At 41.6% G+C, this 22,933-nt stretch overlaps 1 protein-coding gene across 3 annotated transcripts in view; it reads left to right on the forward strand.

The window, feature by feature from the left end:
• The window catches only part of FBXO15 (F-box protein 15), a 304,133-nt gene that overhangs the window by 274,080 nt on the left and 7,120 nt on the right, over window positions 1-22,933 (forward strand). For all 3 annotated transcript variants that reach the window (XM_073631257.1, XM_073631258.1, XM_073631259.1), the window contains exons 10-11: window positions 2,763-2,887; window positions 5,442-5,711. In XM_073631257.1, coding sequence (XP_073487358.1) covers window positions 2,763-2,887; window positions 5,442-5,711 — 395 coding nt within the window. The remainder of the gene's footprint in view (window positions 1-2,762; window positions 2,888-5,441; window positions 5,712-22,933) is intronic.

Below are 22,933 nucleotides of genomic sequence, written 5' to 3' on the forward strand. Positions count from 1 at the left end.
GTGTGGCGGTGATTAGGGACTGGTGACAGTATGTAAAAAAATAAATACATAAATATTTTATTTCATTTTTTTTTTTTTTTGTCCTTTTTTTTTTTTTTTTTTTTTTTTACATCCTATCATCAGAGTATGCTGAGTGATCACTGTATAAGCAATAGTTTTAGCTGTCATGAATGGGTTTCCCATTCACAAACAGCTTGCTTATGGTTGTGATCTGTGATTGGCTACAGTTAATCACATGGTACATGTAGCCAGGTACCATGTGATTGCTTTGGGCCAATCACAGATCACAAGCAAGATGTTCGTGAATGGAAAGCCATTCATGACCATAATATATATATATATACACACAGTATCTCACAAAAGTGAGTACACCCCTCACAGTTGTGTAAATATTTTATTATATCTTTTCATGTGACAACACTGAAGAAATTACACTTTGCTACAATGTAAAGTAATGAGTGTACAGCTTGTATAACAGTGTAAATTTGCTGTCCCCTCAAAATAACTCAACACACAGCCATTAATGTCTAAACTGCTGGCAACAAAAGTGAGTACACCCCTAAGTGAAAATGTCCAAATTGGGCCCAGTTAGCCATTTTCCCTCCCTGGTGTCATGTGACTCATTAGTGTTACCAGGTCTCAGGTGTGAATGGGGAGTGGGTGTGTTAAATTTGGTGTTATCGCTCTCACTCTCTCATACTGGTCGAATGGAAGTTCAACATGGCACCTCATGGCAAAGAACTCTCTGAGGATCTGAAAAAAAACAATTTTTGCTCTACATAAAGATGGCCTAGGCTATAAGAAGATTTCTAAGACCCTGAAACTGAGCTGCAGCACGGTGGCCAAGACCATACAGCGGTTTAACAGGACAGGTTCCACTCAGAACAGGCCTCACCATGGTCGACCAAAGAAGTTGAGTGCATGTGCTCAGCGTCAAATCCAGAGGTTGTCTTTGGGAAATAGACGTATGAGTGCTGCCAGCATTGCTGCAGAGGTTGAAGGGGTGAGGGGTCAGCCTGTCAGTGCTCAGACCATACTCCGCACACTGCATCAAATTGGTCTGCATGGCTGTCATCCCAGAAAGAAGCCTCTTCTAAAGATTTTGCACAAGAAAGCCCTCAAACAGTTTGCTGAAGACAAGCAGACTAAGGACATGGATTGCTGGTACCATGTCCTGTGGTCTGATGAGGCCAAGATAAACTTATTTCGTTCAGATGGTATCAAGCGTGTGTCACAGCAACCAGGTGAGGAGTACAGAGACAAGTGAGTTCTGCCTACAGTCAAGCATGGTGGTGGGAGTGTCATGGTCTGGGGCTTCATGAGTGCTGCCGGCACTGGGGAGCTACAGTTCATTGAGTGAACCATGAATGCCAACATGTACTGTGACATATTCAAGCAGAGCATGATCCCCTCCCTTTGGAGACTGGGCCGCAGGGCAGTATTCCAACATAACGACTCCAAACAAACTTCCAAAACAACCACTGCCTTGCTAAAGAAGCTGAGGGTAAAGGTGATGGACTGGCCAATCATGTCTCCAGACTTAAACCCTATTGAGCATCTGTGGGGCATCCTCAAACGGAAGGTGAAGGAGCACAAGGTCTCTACCATCCACCAGCTCCGTGATGTCGTCACGGAGGAGTGGAAGAGGAATCCAGTGGCAACCTGTGATGCTCTGGTGAACTCCATGCCCAACAGGGTTAAGGCAATGCTGGAAAATAATGGTGGCCACACAAAATATTGACACTTTGGTCCCAATTTGGACATTTTCACTTGGGGGGTGTACTCACTTTTGTTGCCAGCGGTTTAGACATTAATGGCTGTGTGTTGAGTTATTTTGAGGGGACAGCAAATTTACACTGTTATACAAGCTGTACACTCACTACTTTGCAGCAAAGTGTAATATCTTCAGTGTTGTCACATGAAAAGATATAATAAAATATTTACAGAAATGTGAGGGGTGCACTCACTTTTGTGAGATACTGTGTATATATATATATATATATATATATATATATTTATATATATATTACGTGACTGAGCCTGCAGCTGCCGTCCTGCCAAGTACATGCACTCTGGCGGCCTGGTAAGTGGTTGATATATAACTAAAGGCAATTTGCTTTGGACAGAGTGGAGATGGATTACAACACCCATTAGGTTTTTATTGCTGTCTGTGCCCCTATTAGGAAGATTCACCCGTTCTATTTGTTCTGTGTACCAGTTATAATTGAGAGGGAATGTAAATAAAAGTCACAAATTTTGGGTTGTCCCCATAAAAGTAATAGAAGGGAAATTGTCTAATTGGGACACAAGCAAGAGGTAAAGGGAAATCTTTCAATAGGGGGCAAAATTTTAGTGACAATATCTCACTTAATTTCAGAGAGGTTTCCTCTCACTTTTTGTTGCGTTTCTCGGACAGGAAGTAAAGGGAAAGTTCCCCAGCAGGACATAGACAGCAAAAAAAAAATAATAATAATCTGATAGGGGATTTATCCCTTCCCTACTCTATCCAGAAAAAAAATGTGAAAAGTAAAACTTTGTTTCTGTTTATGCCTCATGTGTGGCTTCTTTAACGTTGCTTAAGTTTACGTAATTTTCCTTATGTACATACTGTGATTTTTAATTTGTCTATTTGATACCTTTGACACATTTCATATTAGGGTTTAGCAATTCTGTTGTAGCATACTAATTGGTTTACTTTCATAAGTTACTACTTGGTGAGTTTAAAAACAAATCGATAACAGGATTTATTTTATGTTTTGCAGATTATATAAGAAATGGTAATGTAAGAATTACAGCCATAGGTTTTAAAAACAACAGACAGCATGCCCCTCTTGTGGGTAAAGTAGATTTTGTGTGGGAAACCATCACATTTAGTGGCAGTATACAGGTAAAAATCTTTTTAAAATGTTTCTCTTGTCATATCTATCAGGCTCTCCATCTGTTCAGAGAAATGTATTATTTCTTCTAATGCTCTTATCCTAGGTCTTAAATCACATAGACAGATAAATAATGACTCTGTTTTCTGAATTATGAATACTAGTTACAGATAAAAAAAAAATGTAATGCATGTGTATTGTAAATGTGAATCGTTTATTGATCAATCATGGAGAACATTTTGGTGTTTCAAAAATAAAATTCAGTAATAACGTTTTTTCTTTTTAAATTTACGATAGCTCAAATAATTAGGCTATTACCTAAACAATGATTGCAGTTATTGTTTTGAAACAGCTGGTGTTTTAATAAGCATTTTTATGTTTGTAATTAAGAAAAGTCATGCTCAGCAGTGGATGTAAAATGGGCAGGGAGATGTACCTGAACTTCTAAGGCTAGATCTAAGCAATGACTCTAGCTGCACCTGTGAGAAAGACCTACACAAGGAAGGAAGAGCTAAGTGCACCTTGTGAGACTTGCATTTGAAACTGTGAATTGTTTAATTGTGGCTTTCAGAGTAGCTATAAAAAGGTGTTTTTTCCGCATTTGACAGTACACGACACATATTTCTTTAAATCCCTACAACTGGGTTATATGCATCCACTGAAAGTTTTTTCTTTTTTTCATTCTTTCTTTTGTTCTTTCTTTCGTTCTTTATTTTGTTCTTTCTTTCTTTTGTTCGTTTGTTCTTTCTTTCTTTTGAAACTTGGCTGCACCATAGCTACTGTTGCTTTTCTGCAGCTTATGGATTCTTTGACTACTCATTAGCATCATTAGAACCTTGAGGGAATGTACCAGGGCCACATCACATGAAAAACTTGGGGTCAGCCTTTAATGTTGCTTTCAGCACTGAAACCTGTTGTGGGTACTGCCCTTGGCACGTAGTTCAAATGTGAGCTGTAGGCTGCTCTACAGGTCCAGAGTTGTGGTCTGCATGGCGCACAGCCCAGTTTTGGAAAATCCTTACAAGGGTATGCCCATCCCAGAGGGTGAAGCCAGGAAGGGTTAAACCCCTCAGCAGAATCTGGAGAAGAGGGCGAAAGCCCGCTAAGCAAGGTTAATTTTTTTTACTAATAATAAAAGTTAGCGAGTGCTTAGGCAGTGGAGCTGCTAGCACAAAAAGATCACCAGCATATTTTCTGGTTCATACTTTCTCAAATTTTACTTAATTTTAATTCGTACTTTCATTGTTCATACTTTCTCAAAATTTTACTAGGTGGATGTCCAATATTCTGCAGATGCAGCTTTTGGCCACAGGGTTCTTGCGGCACTGCTCTGAGCTTGGGTCTTTGGGCCCATTAGCACAGTTCCGTTTGCCTAGTTGTTGCTCTTTATATTTATTGCTTAGGGACGCCTCATGGTGTATGAATACATTTCCTGTGTCCTCTACTGTACGATTAAGTTAAAAGATATTTTGACTTAGCCAAACATTTCAAATTTTGACTCATTAGTCCAGAGCACCTGTTGCCATCTTTTTGCACCTTAGTTCATATATTTGCATAATTGAGTAGCTTAGCCTTGTTTCCACGTCAGTGGTATGGATTTATAGCCACAATTTTTCCATGAAGACGACTTCTGGCCACACTTCTCAGGACAGTATATGAGTGTACCTGGGTTCCACTGGTTTCTACCAGTTCTGTGCTGATGGCTTTGCTGAACATTTTCTGATGTCGAAAGGGAAGCGTAAGCATGATGTGTCTTTCATCTACTGTATTAAGCTTCTTTGGCCGACCACTGCGTCTACGGTCTTCAACGTTGCCCATTTCTTTGTACGTCTTCAAAGAGCTTGAGTAGCACATTTTGAAACCCCAGTCTTGTATGATTTGCCTGGGAGAGACCTTGCTGATGCAGTATAACTACCTTGTGTCTTGTTGCTGTGCTCAGTCTCACCATGGTGTGTGTCCTGTGACATGAAACTGTCTTCACCAACTTCAGCACAGTTTGGCTTTTCCTCACCCACTTTTAAGTCTCCTACACAGCTGTTTCTGTTTCAGTTAATGACTGTGTTTCAGCCTATATATGAAATTGATGATCATTAGCACCTGCTTGATATAATTGTTAATCATACACCTGCATCTAATCCTACAAAAGCTCTGACTTGAAGCCAAAGGGTAGTCAAACCAAATATTCATTTGATTTAAATTTTTCTTCTGCTCACTCACTTTACATTTTGTAAATTGATAAAAATGAACAATTAAAATAAACTTAAACTCTATTTTTGAAAGCAAATACAGTAGGGTGAATGGGCATTGTCACCCTGGAACAATAAGTGTATTACTAACAGCCACCACATCAAAAAACTGTTATACTGCAATATCTTTATATTTTTGTTCTTGGTTTTAGTTATATTTTAGGTAATGCTGAATATCCATATGTAGAATATTCATAGGTCTAGGTAATTAATATCTTTTTTTACAGTTACTTGGCACCAAACTTTAACTTTTTCCACCCTATTTTTGTTATGTGTACTAATACATACTACTATTACAGAAAATATTATTCTTCTACAGAACTGTTTCATGATGGATGTCACTGTTTTGGATGACTTAGAAACTCCATACTGGTGCTTCTGTGCTCCAGTACAGCTACAAGAAAGCAAATGCTCAGAGACCCTTTATGACTTCATGGGACAAAGCTTTTACTTGGAATACAAAGACTCAGTAGGGAAGTTGCATGCTGAACTTAACTGGATGAACGAGACAGAGGAGTATGTCATAATAAATTTGGTCTTGCTTTTAAACACAGAAAAGGTGAACAGCTACTTTGGAACACACTACACAGTAAGCTATTTTTATTTAGTTGTGTGTGAACATTTTGTTTCATAATTTAGTAGAGTTAGTACATTTCTTGGTTAATTTCACCAATGAATGCATATTTTGCTTCGCTAATAATTTATATTTGCAAATTACACAACTGTAAAAGAGTTGTAAGAAAGGAAAAGGAAGGCATGTGACCTGATGCATGAATCATTAAAAAAGGAGTTTATTGCAAACAGAGAGAGAATATACAGAGAAATACTACGTATTTGTAAATATGGATAAAAAAACAATGTTAACACTTGGTAGATTGATATAAGATGATACCCATACAAGGCATACTCAAATTATTTTCTAACGGGTTTCGAGGGTTTTCGTTTTCATCAGAGCCCTGGAGAGCCAAATCTGATCTGTGTGTTAAAATATGTATAAATAGATAGGGAAGGTTGGATGGGTAGTGTAGCACTAAATAGGTGGTATAGCTTTGTGGGCGGATTCTACTTTGCTGTAGGAATTTTCCTTCTGCATCACAGCGCTCTAAATTAAACAGACACCAAACAGATATAGATAGAGGTAGAATTGTAGACACTAGTGCAAATGTTAAGAACATGGCAAATATATATACAAATATAGTATAAACAATATATAAAATGTACCATAAACACATATAAAAGATACACATACACAGGTTTCCTTGCATATGTACAATAAAAAATAGCCTCATCGGTAGCTTAACTGAAAAAATGCATAAAAGAATTAGTATTGTTGGTACCATACATAGTTGCAGACGTGGACCCCTGTAACTGAACCACTGCAGGTGCCTTCTTTGGTGTGGTGCGATGCATGTATAAATGGATATATACACACATAGACCCACACACATATGTATGTAGAGCCAACCATACATAAATTAATACAAAAAATTGCGTTGGAGGTAAATGCATAATGATTCAGATGAAAAAACTGCCATATGAGTGACAGTACATGTTGTAGTAATGATGGTAAAGGTAAGGATGACTTGAGTAAGGAAGAATATATGGGTGAAATTGGTAGTGGAGGTATTGGTGTTGGAACCAGTGCAAGCCTGACTCGCTGCACGACGCTACGGTGACTCAATATAGCTTGTATTGATGGACCGCATCAGGAATACTTAGTATAGCATTTGAAATACGCTAGCTTCATGTAGAGGTTTGTGATACTGAGGTATGATAGTAATGTGAAGGAGGTAGATGTGAATCTTACCTACCTCAGCACCGTGGGGGGGGTGTATACAGATGAGATCATCTGTTGTTGGTCTTGGAGACCTATAGATATAATATAATGTAATGAGTGGAGACTGTATAGGGTCGCCATGTATAATAGTAGAGATAGGTATTTTCAGAACCTCTCGACTTTAGTAGGAATAAAATGAAAACGTCCATAGTTATGACCTACCCAATGGTTGATTTCGGTATTGCAGCCTATGAGCTCGGTCTGAATGTCCACGTCATTACTGGGCTATTTTGGGTGGTCACCTGTGAGTGGCAACCCTATACAGTCTCCACTCACTACATTATGTTATAGCTAGTTACATAGTAGGTGAGGTTAAAAAAAGACACAAGTCCAACCTATGTTTGTGATTATATGTCAGTATTACATTGTATATCCCTGTATGTTGTGGTCGTTCAGGTGCTTATCTCATAACTGACATCCTCCAGACCCTTTATTAGCTTTGTTGCCCTTCTTTGTACTCGCTCCATTTCCAGTACATCCTTCCTGACGACTGGTGCCCAGATCTGGACAGCATACTCTAGGTGCGGCTGGACCAGAGTCTCGTAGAGTGGGAGAATTAATGTTTTATCTCTGGAGTTAATCCCCTTTTTAATGCTTGCCAATATTCTGTTTGCTTTGTTAGCAGCAGCTTGACATTGCATGCCATTGCTGCGCCTATCATCTACTAGGACCCCCAGGTCCTTTTCCATCCTAGATTCCCCCAGAGGTCCCCCCCCCCCCCCCCTGTATTGAATGGATTCATATTTTTGCCACCCAAATGCATTATTTACATTTTTTTACCTTAAACCTCATTTGCCATGTAGTTGCCCACCCCATTAATTTGTTCAGATCTTTTTGCAAGATTTCCACATCCTGCGGAGAAGTTATTGCCCTGCTTAGCTTAGTGTGAATACAGAGATTGAACTGTTTACCCCATCCTCCATTTATGAACAAACTAAATAGGATTGGTCCCAGCACAGAACCCTGGAGGACCCCACTACCCAACCCTGACCATATCTTTTGTTATGGCAGCAGCTATCTACCATAACCCTGGTATCCTCTTCAGTGGGCGATCTGCTTTCTGATAAAATTGGTCTCTATGGTGGATTTGCCGTGAGATCACTTATATCGGCGGCGGGAGGGGGCCCGCCGTGCCCCGGTGCCCTCCACCGCTTACCGGACCCTTCAGTAGCAGCGGAGGTGATCGGGTCCTCTTCCGTGTGTGGTATGAAGATGAGTGAGGGGAAGATGGCCCCCACCCGTCTCCATACCATTGCATGGCGGAAAGGACATCAAAATGTCATTTCCACCCATAGCTCTTAAAGAGACTTTTTTTTTTTTTTCAAATGACATTTAATTTTTTTTTTTTTTTTTTGCATCTTAGTGTAAATATGAGATCTGAGGTCTTTTTGAACCCAGATCTCATATTTAAGAGGTCCTGTCATGCTTTTTTTTTCTATTACAAGGGATGTTTACATTCCTTGTAATTGGAATAAAAGTGACACAATTATTTTTTTAAAAGAACAGTGGAAAAAGAAAAAAAAAAATGTTTAAATGCGCCCTGTCCCGCCAAGCTCGCGTGCAGAAACTAATGCATATGTGAGCAGTGCCCGCATATGAAAACTGTGTTCAAACCACACGTGAGGTATCACTGCGATCATTGGAGCAAGAGCAATAATTCTAGCCCTAGACCTCTGTAACTCAAAACATGCAACCTGTAGAATTTTTTAAACGTTGCCTATGGAGATTTTTAAGGGTAAAAGTTTGTCGTCATTCCACGAGCAGGCGCATGACATTCTGAAGCATGACATGTTGGGTATCAATTTACTCGGCATAACATTATTTTTCACAAAATAATAAAAAAAAATTGCACTAACTTTACTGTTGTCTTATTTTTTATTTTAAAAAAGTGTATTTTTTCCAAAAAATGATGTGCGTTTGTAAGACCACTGCGCAAATATGCTGTGACAAAGTATTTCAACGACCGCCATTTTATTCTCTAGTGTATTAGAAAAAAAAATATATAATGTTTGGGGGTTCTAAGTAATTTTCTTGAAAAAAAAACTGTTTTTAAATCTCAGAAAGAAGCTCAGTCCTTAACCACTTAAGGACCGAGCCTGTTTTTCAGACTCTGTGTTAAAAACAAGTTTTTTTGCTAGAAAATTACTTAGAACCCCCAAACATTATACATTTTTTTCTAACACGATAGAGAATCAAATGGCGGTCATTGCAATACTTTTTTTCACAGCGTATTTGCGCAGCGGTCTTACAAGTGCACTTTTTTTGGAAAAAATTCTTTGGAAAATATTTTTGAATTAAAAAATAAGACAACCATAAAGTTAGCTCAATTTTTTTTTATATTGTGAAAGATAATGTTATGCCGAGTAAATTGATACCCAACATGTCACGCTTTAAAATTGCGCCCGCTCGTGGAATGGCATCAAACTTTTACCCTTAAAAAATCTGCATAGGCGATGTTTAAAAAATTCTACAGGTTGCATGTTTTGAGTTACAGAGGAGGTCTAGGGCTAGAATTATTGCTCTAACGATCGCGGCGATACCTCACATGTGTGGATTGAACACCGTTTTCATATGCGGGCACTGCTCACATATGCGTTCGCTTCTGCGTGTGAGCTCGTCCGGACGGGGCGCTTTAAAAAAGGTTTTTTTTTTCTTATATATTTTATTGATTTTAAAACTGTTAAAAAAAAAAATTGGGTCACTTTTATTCCTATTACAAGAAATGTAAACATCCCTTGTAATAGAAAAAAAGCATGACAGGTCCTCTTAAATATGAGATCTGGGGTCAAAAAGACCTCAGATCTCATATTTGGACTTTGTCCCTTTAAGAGGTATGGTATGGAGACGGGTAGGGGCCATCTTGCCCTCACTCATATCCATACCCAGCTAGCAAGAGGACCCGATCGCCTCCGCCGCTACCGATGGCTTTGGTAAGCGGCGGAGGGTGCTTGAGAGCGGCGGGAGGGGGGCCCTCTCCCGCTGCCAATAACGGAGACCACCATTATTGTAAACCGGACCGCCCACTGAAGAGATGGATATCTCGGTTATGGCAGCAGCTGCTGCCATTACCAAGATATCCATCTTTAAAGTGTTGACCTATATATATATACAGTGGGTGGTCCGGAAGTGGTTAAGTGGTTAATAGATTGGTTTGGCAAGAACGATTCTTCATGAATCTATGATGATTACTGCTAATGATACCATTCTCATTACTAAAATCATGTATATAGTCCCTTATCATCCCCTCCCAAGAGCTTGCATACTATTGATGTTAGGCTAACTGGTCTGTAATTCACAAGGATGTATTTTGGGCCCTTTTTAAATATTTGGTGCTGCATTGGCTTTTCTCCAATCAGCTGGTACCATTTCAGTCAGTAGACTGTCAGTAAAAATTAGGTACAATGGTCTGGCAATTACTTGACTGAGTTCCCTACGTACCCTCGGGTGCAAGCCATCTGGTCCCGGTGATTTATTAATGTTAAGTTTCCCAAGTCTAATTTTAATTCTGTCCTCTGTTAACCATGGAGGTGCTTCCTGTGATGTGTCATGAGGATAAACACTGCAATTTTGGTTACTGAAGCCCCCCGATTCCCTCGTGAAGACTGAGGAGAAGAATAAATTCAAAACCTTTGCCATCTCCCCATCCTTTGTAACAAAATGACCTTCCTCATTCTTTATGGGGCCGATATGATCTGTCCTCCCCTTTTTACTGTTTACATACTTAACCACTTCAATACCAGGCACTTTCGCCCCTGCCCAGGACAATTTTCAGCTTTCAGCGCTGTTGTACTTTGAATGACAATTGCGTGGTCATGTAACACTGTACCCAAACAAGATTTGTATCATTTTCTTCTCACAAATAGAGCTTTCTTTTGGTGGTATTTGATCACCTCTGGGTTTTTTTTTTTTTTTTTTAAGGTGGCACTGATGAGGAGGCACTGATATGTAGACTTGATGGGCACTGATAGGCGGCACTGATATGCAACACTGATGGGCGCCAGTAGTCGGTACTGATATGCAGCACTGATAGGTGGCACTGACAGGCGGCACTGATGGGCACTGACAGGCGGGTGTGACGGGCACTGATAGGTGGGACATGATCAGCACTGACAGGTGGCACTGATGGGCAGCACTGATGATGAGGTACTGATGTGCTACTGACAGGTGTTACTGCTGGGCACTGATTGGCACTGTGGTGGGCACTGATTGGCACTGTGATGGGCACTGTAAGGCTTTTTTATTGGGGGAATGCTGGGCATTGATTGGTAGTGTTTTTTTGCACATCTGAGGGGGCAATGCTGGGCATTGATTGGTAGTTTTTTTTGCACATCTGAGGGGGCTGTGCTGATAATGTGCTGATTGGCTCCGATCGTCTCTCCCTGTCAGCGCAAACCGAACAATGCTGTTTACCGGCACTTCCTGGTTCACGCTGTGATTGGTCACAGCTGATCATGCGGTAAGAAGCCTCTGTCAGAGGCTTCTTATCACGATCGGAGATGCGGGGTGTCAGAATGACACGCCGCACTCGCGAACGTCGCGCTGCGCGCCCCCCAGGCGTGCACCGGCATGTTATCCTGCTGGATGTCATATGACACCCAGTCAGCATAACAGAACCACTTCCCGGCTGTCATTCTGCTATAGGCCGGGCGGGAAGTGGTTAAAGAATTTTTTGGGATTCTTTTTGCTTTCCTCCACTATGTGTCTTTCGCATTCTATCTTAGCCGCCCTAAATGCACCCTTACATTTCTTGTTGCATTGCTTATAAAGTCTGAATACTGATGATGATCCCATTAAAGGATCACTAAAGCAATTTTTTTTTTTAAATAACAAACATGTTATACTTACCTCCACTGTGCAGCTCGTTTTGCACAGAGTGGCCCGAACCTGGTCTTCTGGGGTCCCTCGGCGCCTGTCTCTGCTCCCCCCCCCCGCAAGGACTCAACACTTTCATGCGAGCTCCCTCGCATGGTGTTGAGTGCTTGCAGGCGCGCTCCCGTGATACAGCCAGTGACCATAGCCGCTCACTGTATCACTCGGCCCCGCCCCCCGGCGCACCGTGTCATTGGATGTGATTGACAGCAGCACGAGCCAATGGCTGCGCTGCTTTCAATCCATCCACTCTAGCCAATCAACAGCCAGGCTGAGCGGCGAAGAGGATGTGGGGAGCGAGCGTGGGACTTTCGAGGGGTCAGGTAAGTAAAACGGGGGGCTGGGGGGGGCGGTATTGTCGGATGTTTTTTCACCTTAATGCATAGAATGCATTAAGGTGAAAAAACTTTTACCTTTACAACCCCTTTAACTTTGTATTTTTTGAAGGCCTTCTACATTGCTTTTATATGCATTTTTACATTGGAGTTAAGTCATCCAGGACATTTGTTCGCTCTTTTAAATGTATTACCCAATGGTAATAAATTGAGTGGCCGGAGCCGCAATGACATGCCTTCAGCTGGGCCTTCAGAGCGCATGCGTACTTACGTAGCGTTGTTTTAAAATTAAAACAAAAGGGTATACAACCGCTTTAAGAACAATGAGACTATCCATCGGAATAACAATTATTAAATACATGTGTCTGTATCTTCTGTATCCATATCCAGCTATTCGTATTGCTTTGTACCAAAAAAAGAACAGTCCCCGCCCTGCACCTACCCCAACTGGTGCGGGCATAAGCCCAAAACAGAGTACAAAGGTCAGCTAGAAAAAAAAGTTACCCGTGGGTAAGAAAAAAAAAAAAGATCATGGCCAACATAATCATAGGGGGTTGCTGGGTTAAACTCCAAAATAGTAGAACTACAGGTGTCAGCACTGTAAACCTTGTGTGGAGCATGTAGAAAACAGAAGTAATTTCCCAGCAACAACCCTGACAAGCATGACTATTATTCTTAGCTGTAGGGGGGACGAAACTTTGCTGCATGTCACATGCATCTTATAGGACTGCATTGTCTCCAGAGTGTATAACATCATAAATAGTTAAAGAAATACAGTAAAAGTAAAAATAGGACCCTAAAAGTAAAATCTTTCCCCCGGTGACCATTGAAAAGGGTGCGATACTCGTGATATCCAAAGAAGTGGGCTAAAAAGTGATACTTGGCTTATAGCCAACAGATGGAAGTCCTGGGTATCGACAGTGTTTGGGGGGATCAGATATAGTCCAGGATACAAATAACATGACATAACACGTCTTGCCCCAAAATCAGAAAACCGAAAAGCATGTCGATATGACACCAGTATAGGAGATACTCAATGATGAGACTCACAGCATTTCTAGTTAGTCAGCCGCTCTCCTATTAGCTCCTCAACGTTCCAGCCAGGTAAGAACTTTTTCAGGATCTTCAAAAAAGAGCACCCAGTCATCACCTTCAACTCTAAGGCGCACAGGGAACAACATGGTGTATTTGAGATGTTGGATTCGCAGGCGTTGTTTGGCCTCCGTGAAGCTTTGGCGGCGACGTTGAAGTCCAGGAAGATGGCCACCTTGATGTTTCCAAGTGGAATATTGCCTTTTTCCCTGGAAAGTCGCAGAGCCGCATCTAGGTCTTTGTAGTTTAGAAATTTGGCCATGAAAGTGCGGGGAGGGGCCCCCTGAGGTGGAGACCTAGCAGGCATGCAGTGGGCGCTCTCTACTGCTAGAGTGGGAGAAAAGGCCTCGTGGACATAGGTTGGTAATAAGTAGCTGCTCAAGAAACGTTGGGTCTTTACCTTCAGCACCCTCAGGAAGCCTTATAAAGCGTAGATTACATCTCCTAAGTCTGTTCTCAATGTGATCTTGTTTTGTCAGCAGTTGATTGATCTTTAGTTGCATGCATTGGGGTGCAACGGCAAGATTGCATCTTCCACCTCACCCCGTCGAGTTTTTCAGAAGTTTTGACTCGCTCACTGAGTTTTTGTAGATCCTGACGGATAAGTGATATATCCACTTTTACCTCCTCGATTTTCGTTGTCAGTGTAGTCTGACAAGATGAGATCAGTATCACCTCCTGCCGAACCTTTCCCTCGTTTGTAGCGTGGCCATCTTCCCCAGGGTTATCTTTATCCTGTCGGTGGTAGTGATCAAGTTTAGCCAGAGTATCCTTTTGGTTTTTCGGTGGAGACATGCCAAGGCAGGATCAGGGGTCCTTTCTGATTGGATCAGGAACAAGTAGGCTATTGTAGGCTCACAGGATCAATGAAGTAGAAGGATTAATAGACGGAGCTCCGTGCACCTGTGTCCTACTCCATGCTGTCAGGTCACGCCCCCCTAATGTTGATTTTCAAAATATTCCTCCATTGGTTTTGGGTTCCTGGAGAACTGGGCTGACTTCTCAGTCAGTTACTGGCTCTTTGATGAGGACAGGTTGCACCTCAATGGGCATGGTACAACACTATTGTGAAGTAAGATGGCCACAAAGTTGGAGGGCCTTTTAAACTAGGTGCTGGGGGGGAGGGAACAGAGAAAGCGATTAACTGACAGGGAGCAGGTGACAGGGCGATAGAAGAGTCAGCAGTGGTAATAGCAGTGAAAATACACCCATAACAACCAATCCCGGGGTAAGGGAGTGGGCAATTAAAATTCATAAACAAAGCCAGGAGAAACAAAGGGGGAAAATAATATGCACTCACACAAAACTAAGAGGCGTATACACAAATGCTAGGAGCCTAGCTAACAAAATAGTGGATATGGAGCTGATATTACATGAGGAGGATTTAGACTTTGTGGGAATAACTGAAACTTGGTTTGACAGCTCACGCGATTGGCTGGCCAATATACAGGGGTATTCCTTGTATCAAAAGGACAGGGAAGGTAGAAGAAGGGGGGGTGTCTATATGTCAAAAATGATACAAGGGTAGAAGAGAGGAGCGACATTATGTATGGGACTATGGGGGAAGTAGAATCGGTGTGGGTAGAACGTCAGAGAGGAAGTAAGTGAGAAATTAATAGTGGGGGTATGTTATAGGCCTACCCAACATGGAGGAGGAGGAGCTGGAATTACTATCCCAGTTAGAAATGGCAGGGAAACAGGGAAATGTAATCATAATGGGGGACTTCAATTACCCTGATATTGACTGGGCAGAGTAAACAGCTCACTCATTAAAGGCCCGTCATTTCTTGAATGTTTTACAGGACAACTTCATGTCCCAATTGGATTCCCCAACTAGAAAGAATGCCCTGTTAGATCTATAAATTACGAACAATCCAAGTCTGATGTCAGATGTGGAGATACACGAAAACTTGGGATCTAGCGATCATAGGATGATCGCGTTTAACATAAATCACAGGAAAAGGAGGCATATGGGTAGTACAAAAACACTAAATTTCAAACGAGCCAATTTTCCTGAACTACGGTCATTGCTACATGACATTAATAGGAACCAAATTCTGAAATCATTGAATCCAGAAGAGAAATGGGAATGCTTTAGGAGCATATTGAACAAAGGTATCAAACAGTGTATTCAAATGGGCAATAAATATAGAAGAGCAAAAATTTAACTTGGGTGACTAAACCGTAATGTGAGTAATGAGCTGATCAAGGAGAAAAGTATGGCCTTTAAAAAATATAAAGGGAATGGGTCACCTTCAGCATTCCGGCACTACAAGGAATACAATAAGAAATGTAAAAACGCAATCAGGGCGGCTAAAAAGGATTACGATAGACACATAAGAGATTAAAAATAACCAAACATTGTTTTTTTAGATATATTAACAGTAAAAAGACATAATCGGAGCACACTGCACACTTAAAGGATGAGGATGGGAAGATGGTTACAGATGACACAGAAGGCAACTGTACTAAATACCGCCTTCTCCACAGTTTTTACACAGGAAAAAGAAGGGTTTACTGACAGCGACTGTAGTGTTAGTAACAGAACACATGACATACCGACATGGCTAACATAGGCCGGAGTCAACGAAAGACTTAATACACTTAACACAAATAAATCACGAGGACCAGATGGCTTACACACCAGAGTCCTCAGAGAACTCGGTCAAGTTATAGCTAGGCCATTATTCCTGATTTTTGTGGGCAGCATAATGACAGGATTGGTACCAGCTGATTGGAGAAAAGCCAACGTAATACTAATTTTCAAAAAAGGGCAGAGACAAATTCCTGGGAATTACTGGCCAGTCAGCCTAACATCAATAGTGAGTAAATTATTAGAGGGGATGATTAGGGACTATATCCAAAGTTTTACTGAGGAGAAAAATATCATCAGTGGTAATCGGCATTTGGTTTATGAGAGGACGTTCCTGCCAGACCAATCTGCTAACATTCTACGAGGAAGTGAGCTGCCATCTAGACAGGGGGAGGCCTCTGAATGTGGTGTATCTGGACTTTGATAAAGCATTTGATACAGTCCCCCATAAACGCTTAATTTACAAGATGAGGTCTGCAGGCTTGGACCATAGAGTTTGTGCTTGGGTAAAAAACTGGTTACAGGGACGGATCCAAAGGGTAGTGATAAATAAAGTACTCAGACTGGTTTGGAGTGGTTAATGGGGTATCCCAAGGTTCTGTCTTGGGACCAATTCTATTCAATATATTTTATAAATGATATAGAGTATGGGATAACTAGTTCAGTTTCAGTGTTTGCAGATGACACAAAGATAAGCAGTGAGTAATAAACCCACGTCAGGACATACATTTTGCAGAATGACCTGTACAAAATAAAGGAGTGGGCAGACAAATGAGGTTTAATGTGGAGAAATGTAAAAGTAATGCAGTTGGTTGCAAAAAACATAAATGCAATATATTCACTAGGGGGAGAACTGACGGGAGACTCAAGGATGGAGAAGAATCTATTGGTGCTAATAGATGACAGATTGAGCAACAGCATGCAGTGCTAAGCTGCAGCTACCAAAGCAGGCAGAATAATAGCATGCATAAAAAAGGGATATACTCCAGGGACAAAACTATAATTCTGCCACTTTATAAAACTCTGGTTAGGTCTCATCAGGTGTTTTCCATCCAGTTCTAGTCAGCAGTCCTCCGAAGGGATGTGCTGGAACTGGAGAGAGCCCAAAGAAGGGCAACAAAACTGATAAGGGGACTGGAGGACCTCAATTACGAGGAACGGCTGCAAACACTAAATTTATTCTCCCTGGAGATGAGACGCTTGAGAGGAGACATGATAACAATCTACAAAAATCTCAATGGGGATCCAAGCAAAGGAATTAAACTATTCAGTCCTAGGGAGTGTATAAGGACATGGGGGCACATAATGAGACTGGAGGAGAAGCGGTTTAACCTTAAACTGTTTAGGGGGTTCTTCACTGTTAGGGCTATAAGGTTTTGGAACTCTCTCCCACAATTGGTGGTGCCTGTGGGGAGTATGGATACTTCTAAAAGACTCTTAGACATACATCTAAAAGGACACAACATACAGGGATATGGGAAATCATTATAGACACTGATACACATAAACTTTCACAGGTTGAACTGGGTGGACTATTGTCTTTTTTTTTTTCAGCCTTACCGACTATGTAACTATATGTTACTGAGTCTCCTAATCACCTTTTCTAAACCGTCTCCTACACAGGCTAGTCACTCATATTTTTTAACTAACTTTATTTTAGCTTCTCATTTTCATAATAACTCACCACTTCACAATTCTAAATTTTTATTGAATAAATGGCATACAGTACAGTATACAGGCTCTTCAATTATTACTACTGAGTTATATGCTGCTACCTTAAGAGAACTGAATACTGCAGGGACATTCCCCTATAAAAAACCTCCCGCTCTCAGCTAGCCTCAGTTTTTTTGCTAGGGTCCTTAGGTGTTGGACCTCTTCTCTGCTCTTTCACTGCTAAGCAGGTCCCTGTATCCTCTACTTCCCTGCATTTCAGTGGTTCATCAACACAAGCCCTGCATTGGATGTTAGGACACCGAGTTAAATAAATCTGGGGTTTTGGATTTGCCCTATTTATTATAAATCTGTATTATCTTGTCTATTCCTATAACTAGCTAGTCTATCAAAGCTCTAATAGTATTAATGGTGATGATACAATAACAATGTTAGCAATGTTAGCTATAAAAATGTACTCAAATTCTCAAAAAAGCAAAAGAAACCCTAAAAGAATAATACGGAGCATATAAAACAAAAGGAACAGGGGTGATGTGATACTGTAAGTCCTTCATTTTGGGTTCCGTGTGCTGGCTGGGCTCCAGGACAAAGAGAGGAAGAACCCAAGCTGACCTTCCTCTTAAATCATTTTTAAACACAACACAAACACCCTCTACCCACCCGTGTAGTCCTCTGTCCAATGAGATGCCATAAGAGGCATTCTTCCTAATCACCAGGAAGTATAAACATCTTCCAGGAAGCACGCTGTGGTCTCCACTAGGTGGCACTGTTAAATCACCATGAAACTTCTTGACCCAGGTCAGCATTTCAGATACAGTTAGCCTTTTGATGCAGGCAAAGCAATTAGGCACTTTAATCTTCCCATCATTAGGTGGTCGGAAGCAAAGCTCATCTGTTCCCATACCCCACTGCTAGGGATGAGCCGAACAGCCCCCGGTTCGGTTCGCAGCAGAACGTGCGAACAGGCAAAAAATTAGTTTGAACACGCGAACACCATTAAAGTCTATGGGACACGGACATGAAAATTCAAAAGTGCTAATTTTAAAGGCTTATATGCAAGTTATTGTCATAAAAAGTGTTTGGGGACCTGGGTCCTGCCCCAGGGGACATGTATCAATGCAAAAAAAAAAGTTTTAAAAACGGCTGTTTTTTCGGGAGCAGTGATTTTAATAATGCTTAAAGTGAAACAATAAAAGTGAAATATTCCTTTAAATTTCGTACCTGGTGGGTGTCTGTAGTATGCCTGTAAAGTGGCGCATGTTTCCCATGTTTACAACATTCCCTGCACTAAATGACATTTCTAAAGGAAAAAAAGTAATTTAAAACTACTCGCGGCTATAATGAATAGTTGGTCCCGGCAATACACATAGTCATTGAAAAAAACGGCATGGGATTCCCCACAGTCCATTACCAGGCCCTTTGGGTCTGGTATGAATATTAAAGGGAACCCTCAACCAAAATTTAAAAAAAAAATTGCGTGGGGGTCCCCCCAAATTCCATAACAGGCCCTTCAGGTCTGGTATGGATATTAAGGGAAATCCCGTGCCAAAATTTTAAAAAGAAATGGCGTGGGGGTCCCCCTCAAAATCCATACTAGACTCTTCAGGTCTGGTATGGATTTTAAGGGGAACCCCGTGTCAATATTAAAAAAAATGGCGTGGGGGTCCCCCCAAAAATCCATACCAGACCCTTATCCGAGCACGCAACCTGGCAGGCTGCAGGAAAAGAGGGGGGACGAGAGAGCACCCCCCTCCTGAACCATACCAGGCCACATGCCCTCAACATGGGGAAGGGTGCTTTGGGGTAGCCCCCAAAGCACCTGGGGGCACCAGGCAAGGGTTGTGGGGATGAGGCCCTTGTCGCCATCAACATGGGGACAAGGTGCTTTGGGGGGCTACCCCAAAGCACCCTCCCCATGTTAAGGGCATGTGGCCTGGTACGGTTCAGGGGGGGCGCTCTCTCATCCTCCCCCTCTTTAACTAAGGCCTGCCAAGTTGCGTGCTCACATAAGGGTCTGGTATGGATTTATGGGGGGACCCCCACACCATTTTTTTTTAATTTTGGCACGGGGTTCCCCTTAATATCCATACCAGACCTGAAGGGCCTGGTATGGAATTTGGGGGGACCCCCATGCAATTTTTTTTTTTTAATTTTGGTTCGGGGTTCCCCTTAATATTCATACCAGACCCAAAGGGCCTGGCAATGGACTGTGGGGGAGCACTTTTAAATGACTTTTTTTCCTTTAGAAATGTCATTTTGTGCAGGGACTGTTCTAAACACGGGAAACATGCGCTGCTTTACAGGCATACTATAGACACACCCCCAGGTATGAAATTTAAAGGAATATTTAAACGTTATTGTTTCACTTTAAGCATTAAAATCACTGCTCCCAAAAAAATGGCCATTTTTAAAACTTTTTTTTTTTTTTTTTTGCATTGATACATGTCCCCTGGGGCAGGACCCAGGTCCCCAAACACTTTTTATGGCAATACCATGCATATTAACCTTTAAAATTAGCACTTTTGATTTCTCCCATAGACTTTTAAAGGGTGTTCCGCGGCTTTCGAATTTGCCGCGAACACCCCAAATTGTTCGCTATTCCGCGAACGGGCGAACAGCCAGTGTTCGAGTCTGGCTCACGTTCGACCCTAACATAAAGCCCATCCCTTCCCACTGCCAGGATGTATACGCAAATTCTTCTTCGAGATGAAGGTTCTGATATGCATTCTTCAATTACAGGGGTATACAATGTACACAACATACAGGGATATACAATGTACTATTGACATAAACACGAGCACACTTACACACCACTAGTTGAACTGGGTGGACTGGTGGCTTTTTTTTTTTTTCAACCTTACCAACTATGTAAAAATTACACACGAGCTACTGGGTAATCTTGCAACAGCAAGGGACAGTCCACTGCTGAATTGGAGGATCAGGTAAGCAAAACAACTTTTCCAAACTAAATGAGCAGTTAACACTTGAATTTCAGGCGCAGCTCCAATGCAAGGTAGAACTTTTTCATTCTCCAAGGATCTTGAGTGGCGCCTAGTGAGTCTGTGTGAACTGGGTGCTACTGCACCTGCATTGCCTCATTCAGATTAGGATTTATGCAGCTATCATCGCTGCCTCTTCCCCTTTTGCAGGCGGGATTTCTGGCTCTTTTTGGGCTCATTATAGCGGTTGTTACCACACTACATAGCCTACAAATGGCTAGCATTGAGGTATTACACTGCTTCCCCCCTGTGGAGGTGGTTATAGGTATCCCTCTGAGGAAGATGTGCACAAGCAAACTGAAAGGGTCAGATGGACTTACTAGCTCAGGCTCTGCTTTTAGCTCTGTTTAGGACAGTAGTGTATCTATTCAGGACCCTGTTACCCTCTTCTCTGAAGGTTGCCTCCACTGGCTCTCTGCCTTCCTCTGGCCATTCTGTTGGGCCATCTGCCACACCTGCTTCCTCTGCCGCAATTTCAGAATTTGCAGACAGATTTCCTGGTGTTTTACAGGCTATGTACAGTGGGAGTCAAAAATCAATGCCCTTCAGCCTCCCCTTCTAAATCAGTCTTTGATTTCAACCTTGAGCCAGAAAGAGTATCTAAGGAGGACCTGGCACTTGAAGGGATGATCCCTTTGAGGAATCAGATCAGGATGACACACCTGTAACAGAGATTTCATCCATGCTAAAGGATACCATAACTACCCTTATTGACATTGTATATTCTTGCTTAGCTTTGGAGCTGCCCGAGGCTGGTCACCCTAAGGTATTCAGTTGGGGTCCCCTAAATTACCTAAAACTACCTTCCTGGTGTACTTGCTGGTAGTGCCTGTCTTGTATGAGGACTGGCCTCCCTGAGAGGAAAATTTTACCCCTTAGAATTGCTTCACCCAACAGTGTTCTATTTCCTACATAAGCGGGTGCTTCATGTGCTAGATTCTGCTATATCTTGTCCCATCAAAGCCCTCACATCCCCAATAAAGGTTAATCCTGTGTTTACCAACCCAGCAGATAGAGGTTAGAGGCATTCTTTCAAGTTCTCTTTTCCTTGACAAGCCCTGCCATGTGTAATCAATGGTTGCATCTCTGGCAGCCTGTTAGACTGTTTCTGTGTGGATTAAGTGCATGACATGGAATCCTAGTTCCATCCTTACAGATGCCTCTGTCCAAAGCCCATTACACCTTTTACCTATGGCTGTATGCTATTGCGTGAAGAGCTTGGTAGATACTTTATAATCATAGTTAGTCTGGTTGAAAAAAATATATGCAATCCTATATATACAATCCTATACCCACAGTTGATCCAGAGCAAAGCAAAAAACCCCAATAAAGCATGATGCAATTTGCTCCATCCTTTTCCTCCAGGCATAAAGAGTGTGCCCCCTTGTCTACTGTGGTGACCTTAAAGTGAATAACTCAACACCAAGTTAACTATATGGACCACTTATGTATTTATTCATGTTGATCATATCCCCCTCTTAATCTCCTCTTCTCAAAAGTGAATAAATTCAGTTCCTCTAATCTTTCCTCATAGCTGAGCTCCTCCATGCCTCTTATGAGTTTGGTTGCCCTTCTCTGCACTTTCTCCAGATCCCCAATATCCTTTTTATGAACCGGTGCCCAAAACTGAACTGCATGTTCCAGATGCAGCCCTGGATTCTTTCCTAAATGCACATAATATAACTGGGTACTAACATTTATATGTAAAGTTGATCCAGGGAAAATACAATTGCCTCTCTGGGATCAGGAAGGATTTTTTTCCGCTGCTGTAGCAAATTGGATCCTGCTTTTCTGAGGTGTTTTTCTCCTTTCTCTGGATCAACTGTGGGTATAGGATTGGGTATATGGGAGTGTATGATATTTTTTATTTTATTTATTTATTTATTTATTATGGTTGAACTAGATGGACTTGTGTCTTTTTTCAACCTGACTAACTATGTAACCTTACTAATGATGTATACAGGGGCAAAATGATGTCTCTCTCTCTGCAGTCCGTGCCTCTTTTAATACAAGAAAAGATTTTGCTCGCTTCAGAAACTGCAGCTTGGCATTGCATGCTATTATTAACCCTATGATCTACCAGAACACACAGCTCCTTCTCCACTATTGACTCCCACAGCTGTTCTCCTAGTATGTAAGATGCGTGCATGTTTCTAGCCCCCAAATGCAAAACTTTACATTTTTAAACCTCATTTGCCACCTTGTTGCCCAATTAAACAGTGCATTGAGATTGGCTTGTAAGTTGGAGACATCCTGTAAGAATGTTATTCTACTGCATAGTTTGGTGTCATCCGCAAACACTGAAATGGTACTTTTAATCCCCAACCTTATTTATAAATATATTAAAATGTAAGGGTCCCAACACTGAACATTGGGGTACACCACTAATAACCTTAGACCATTCAGCGTATGAAT

Source organism: Aquarana catesbeiana, linkage group LG05 (genome assembly GCF_042186555.1).
Source record: "Aquarana catesbeiana isolate 2022-GZ linkage group LG05, ASM4218655v1, whole genome shotgun sequence".
NCBI lineage: Eukaryota > Metazoa > Chordata > Amphibia > Anura > Ranidae > Aquarana > Aquarana catesbeiana.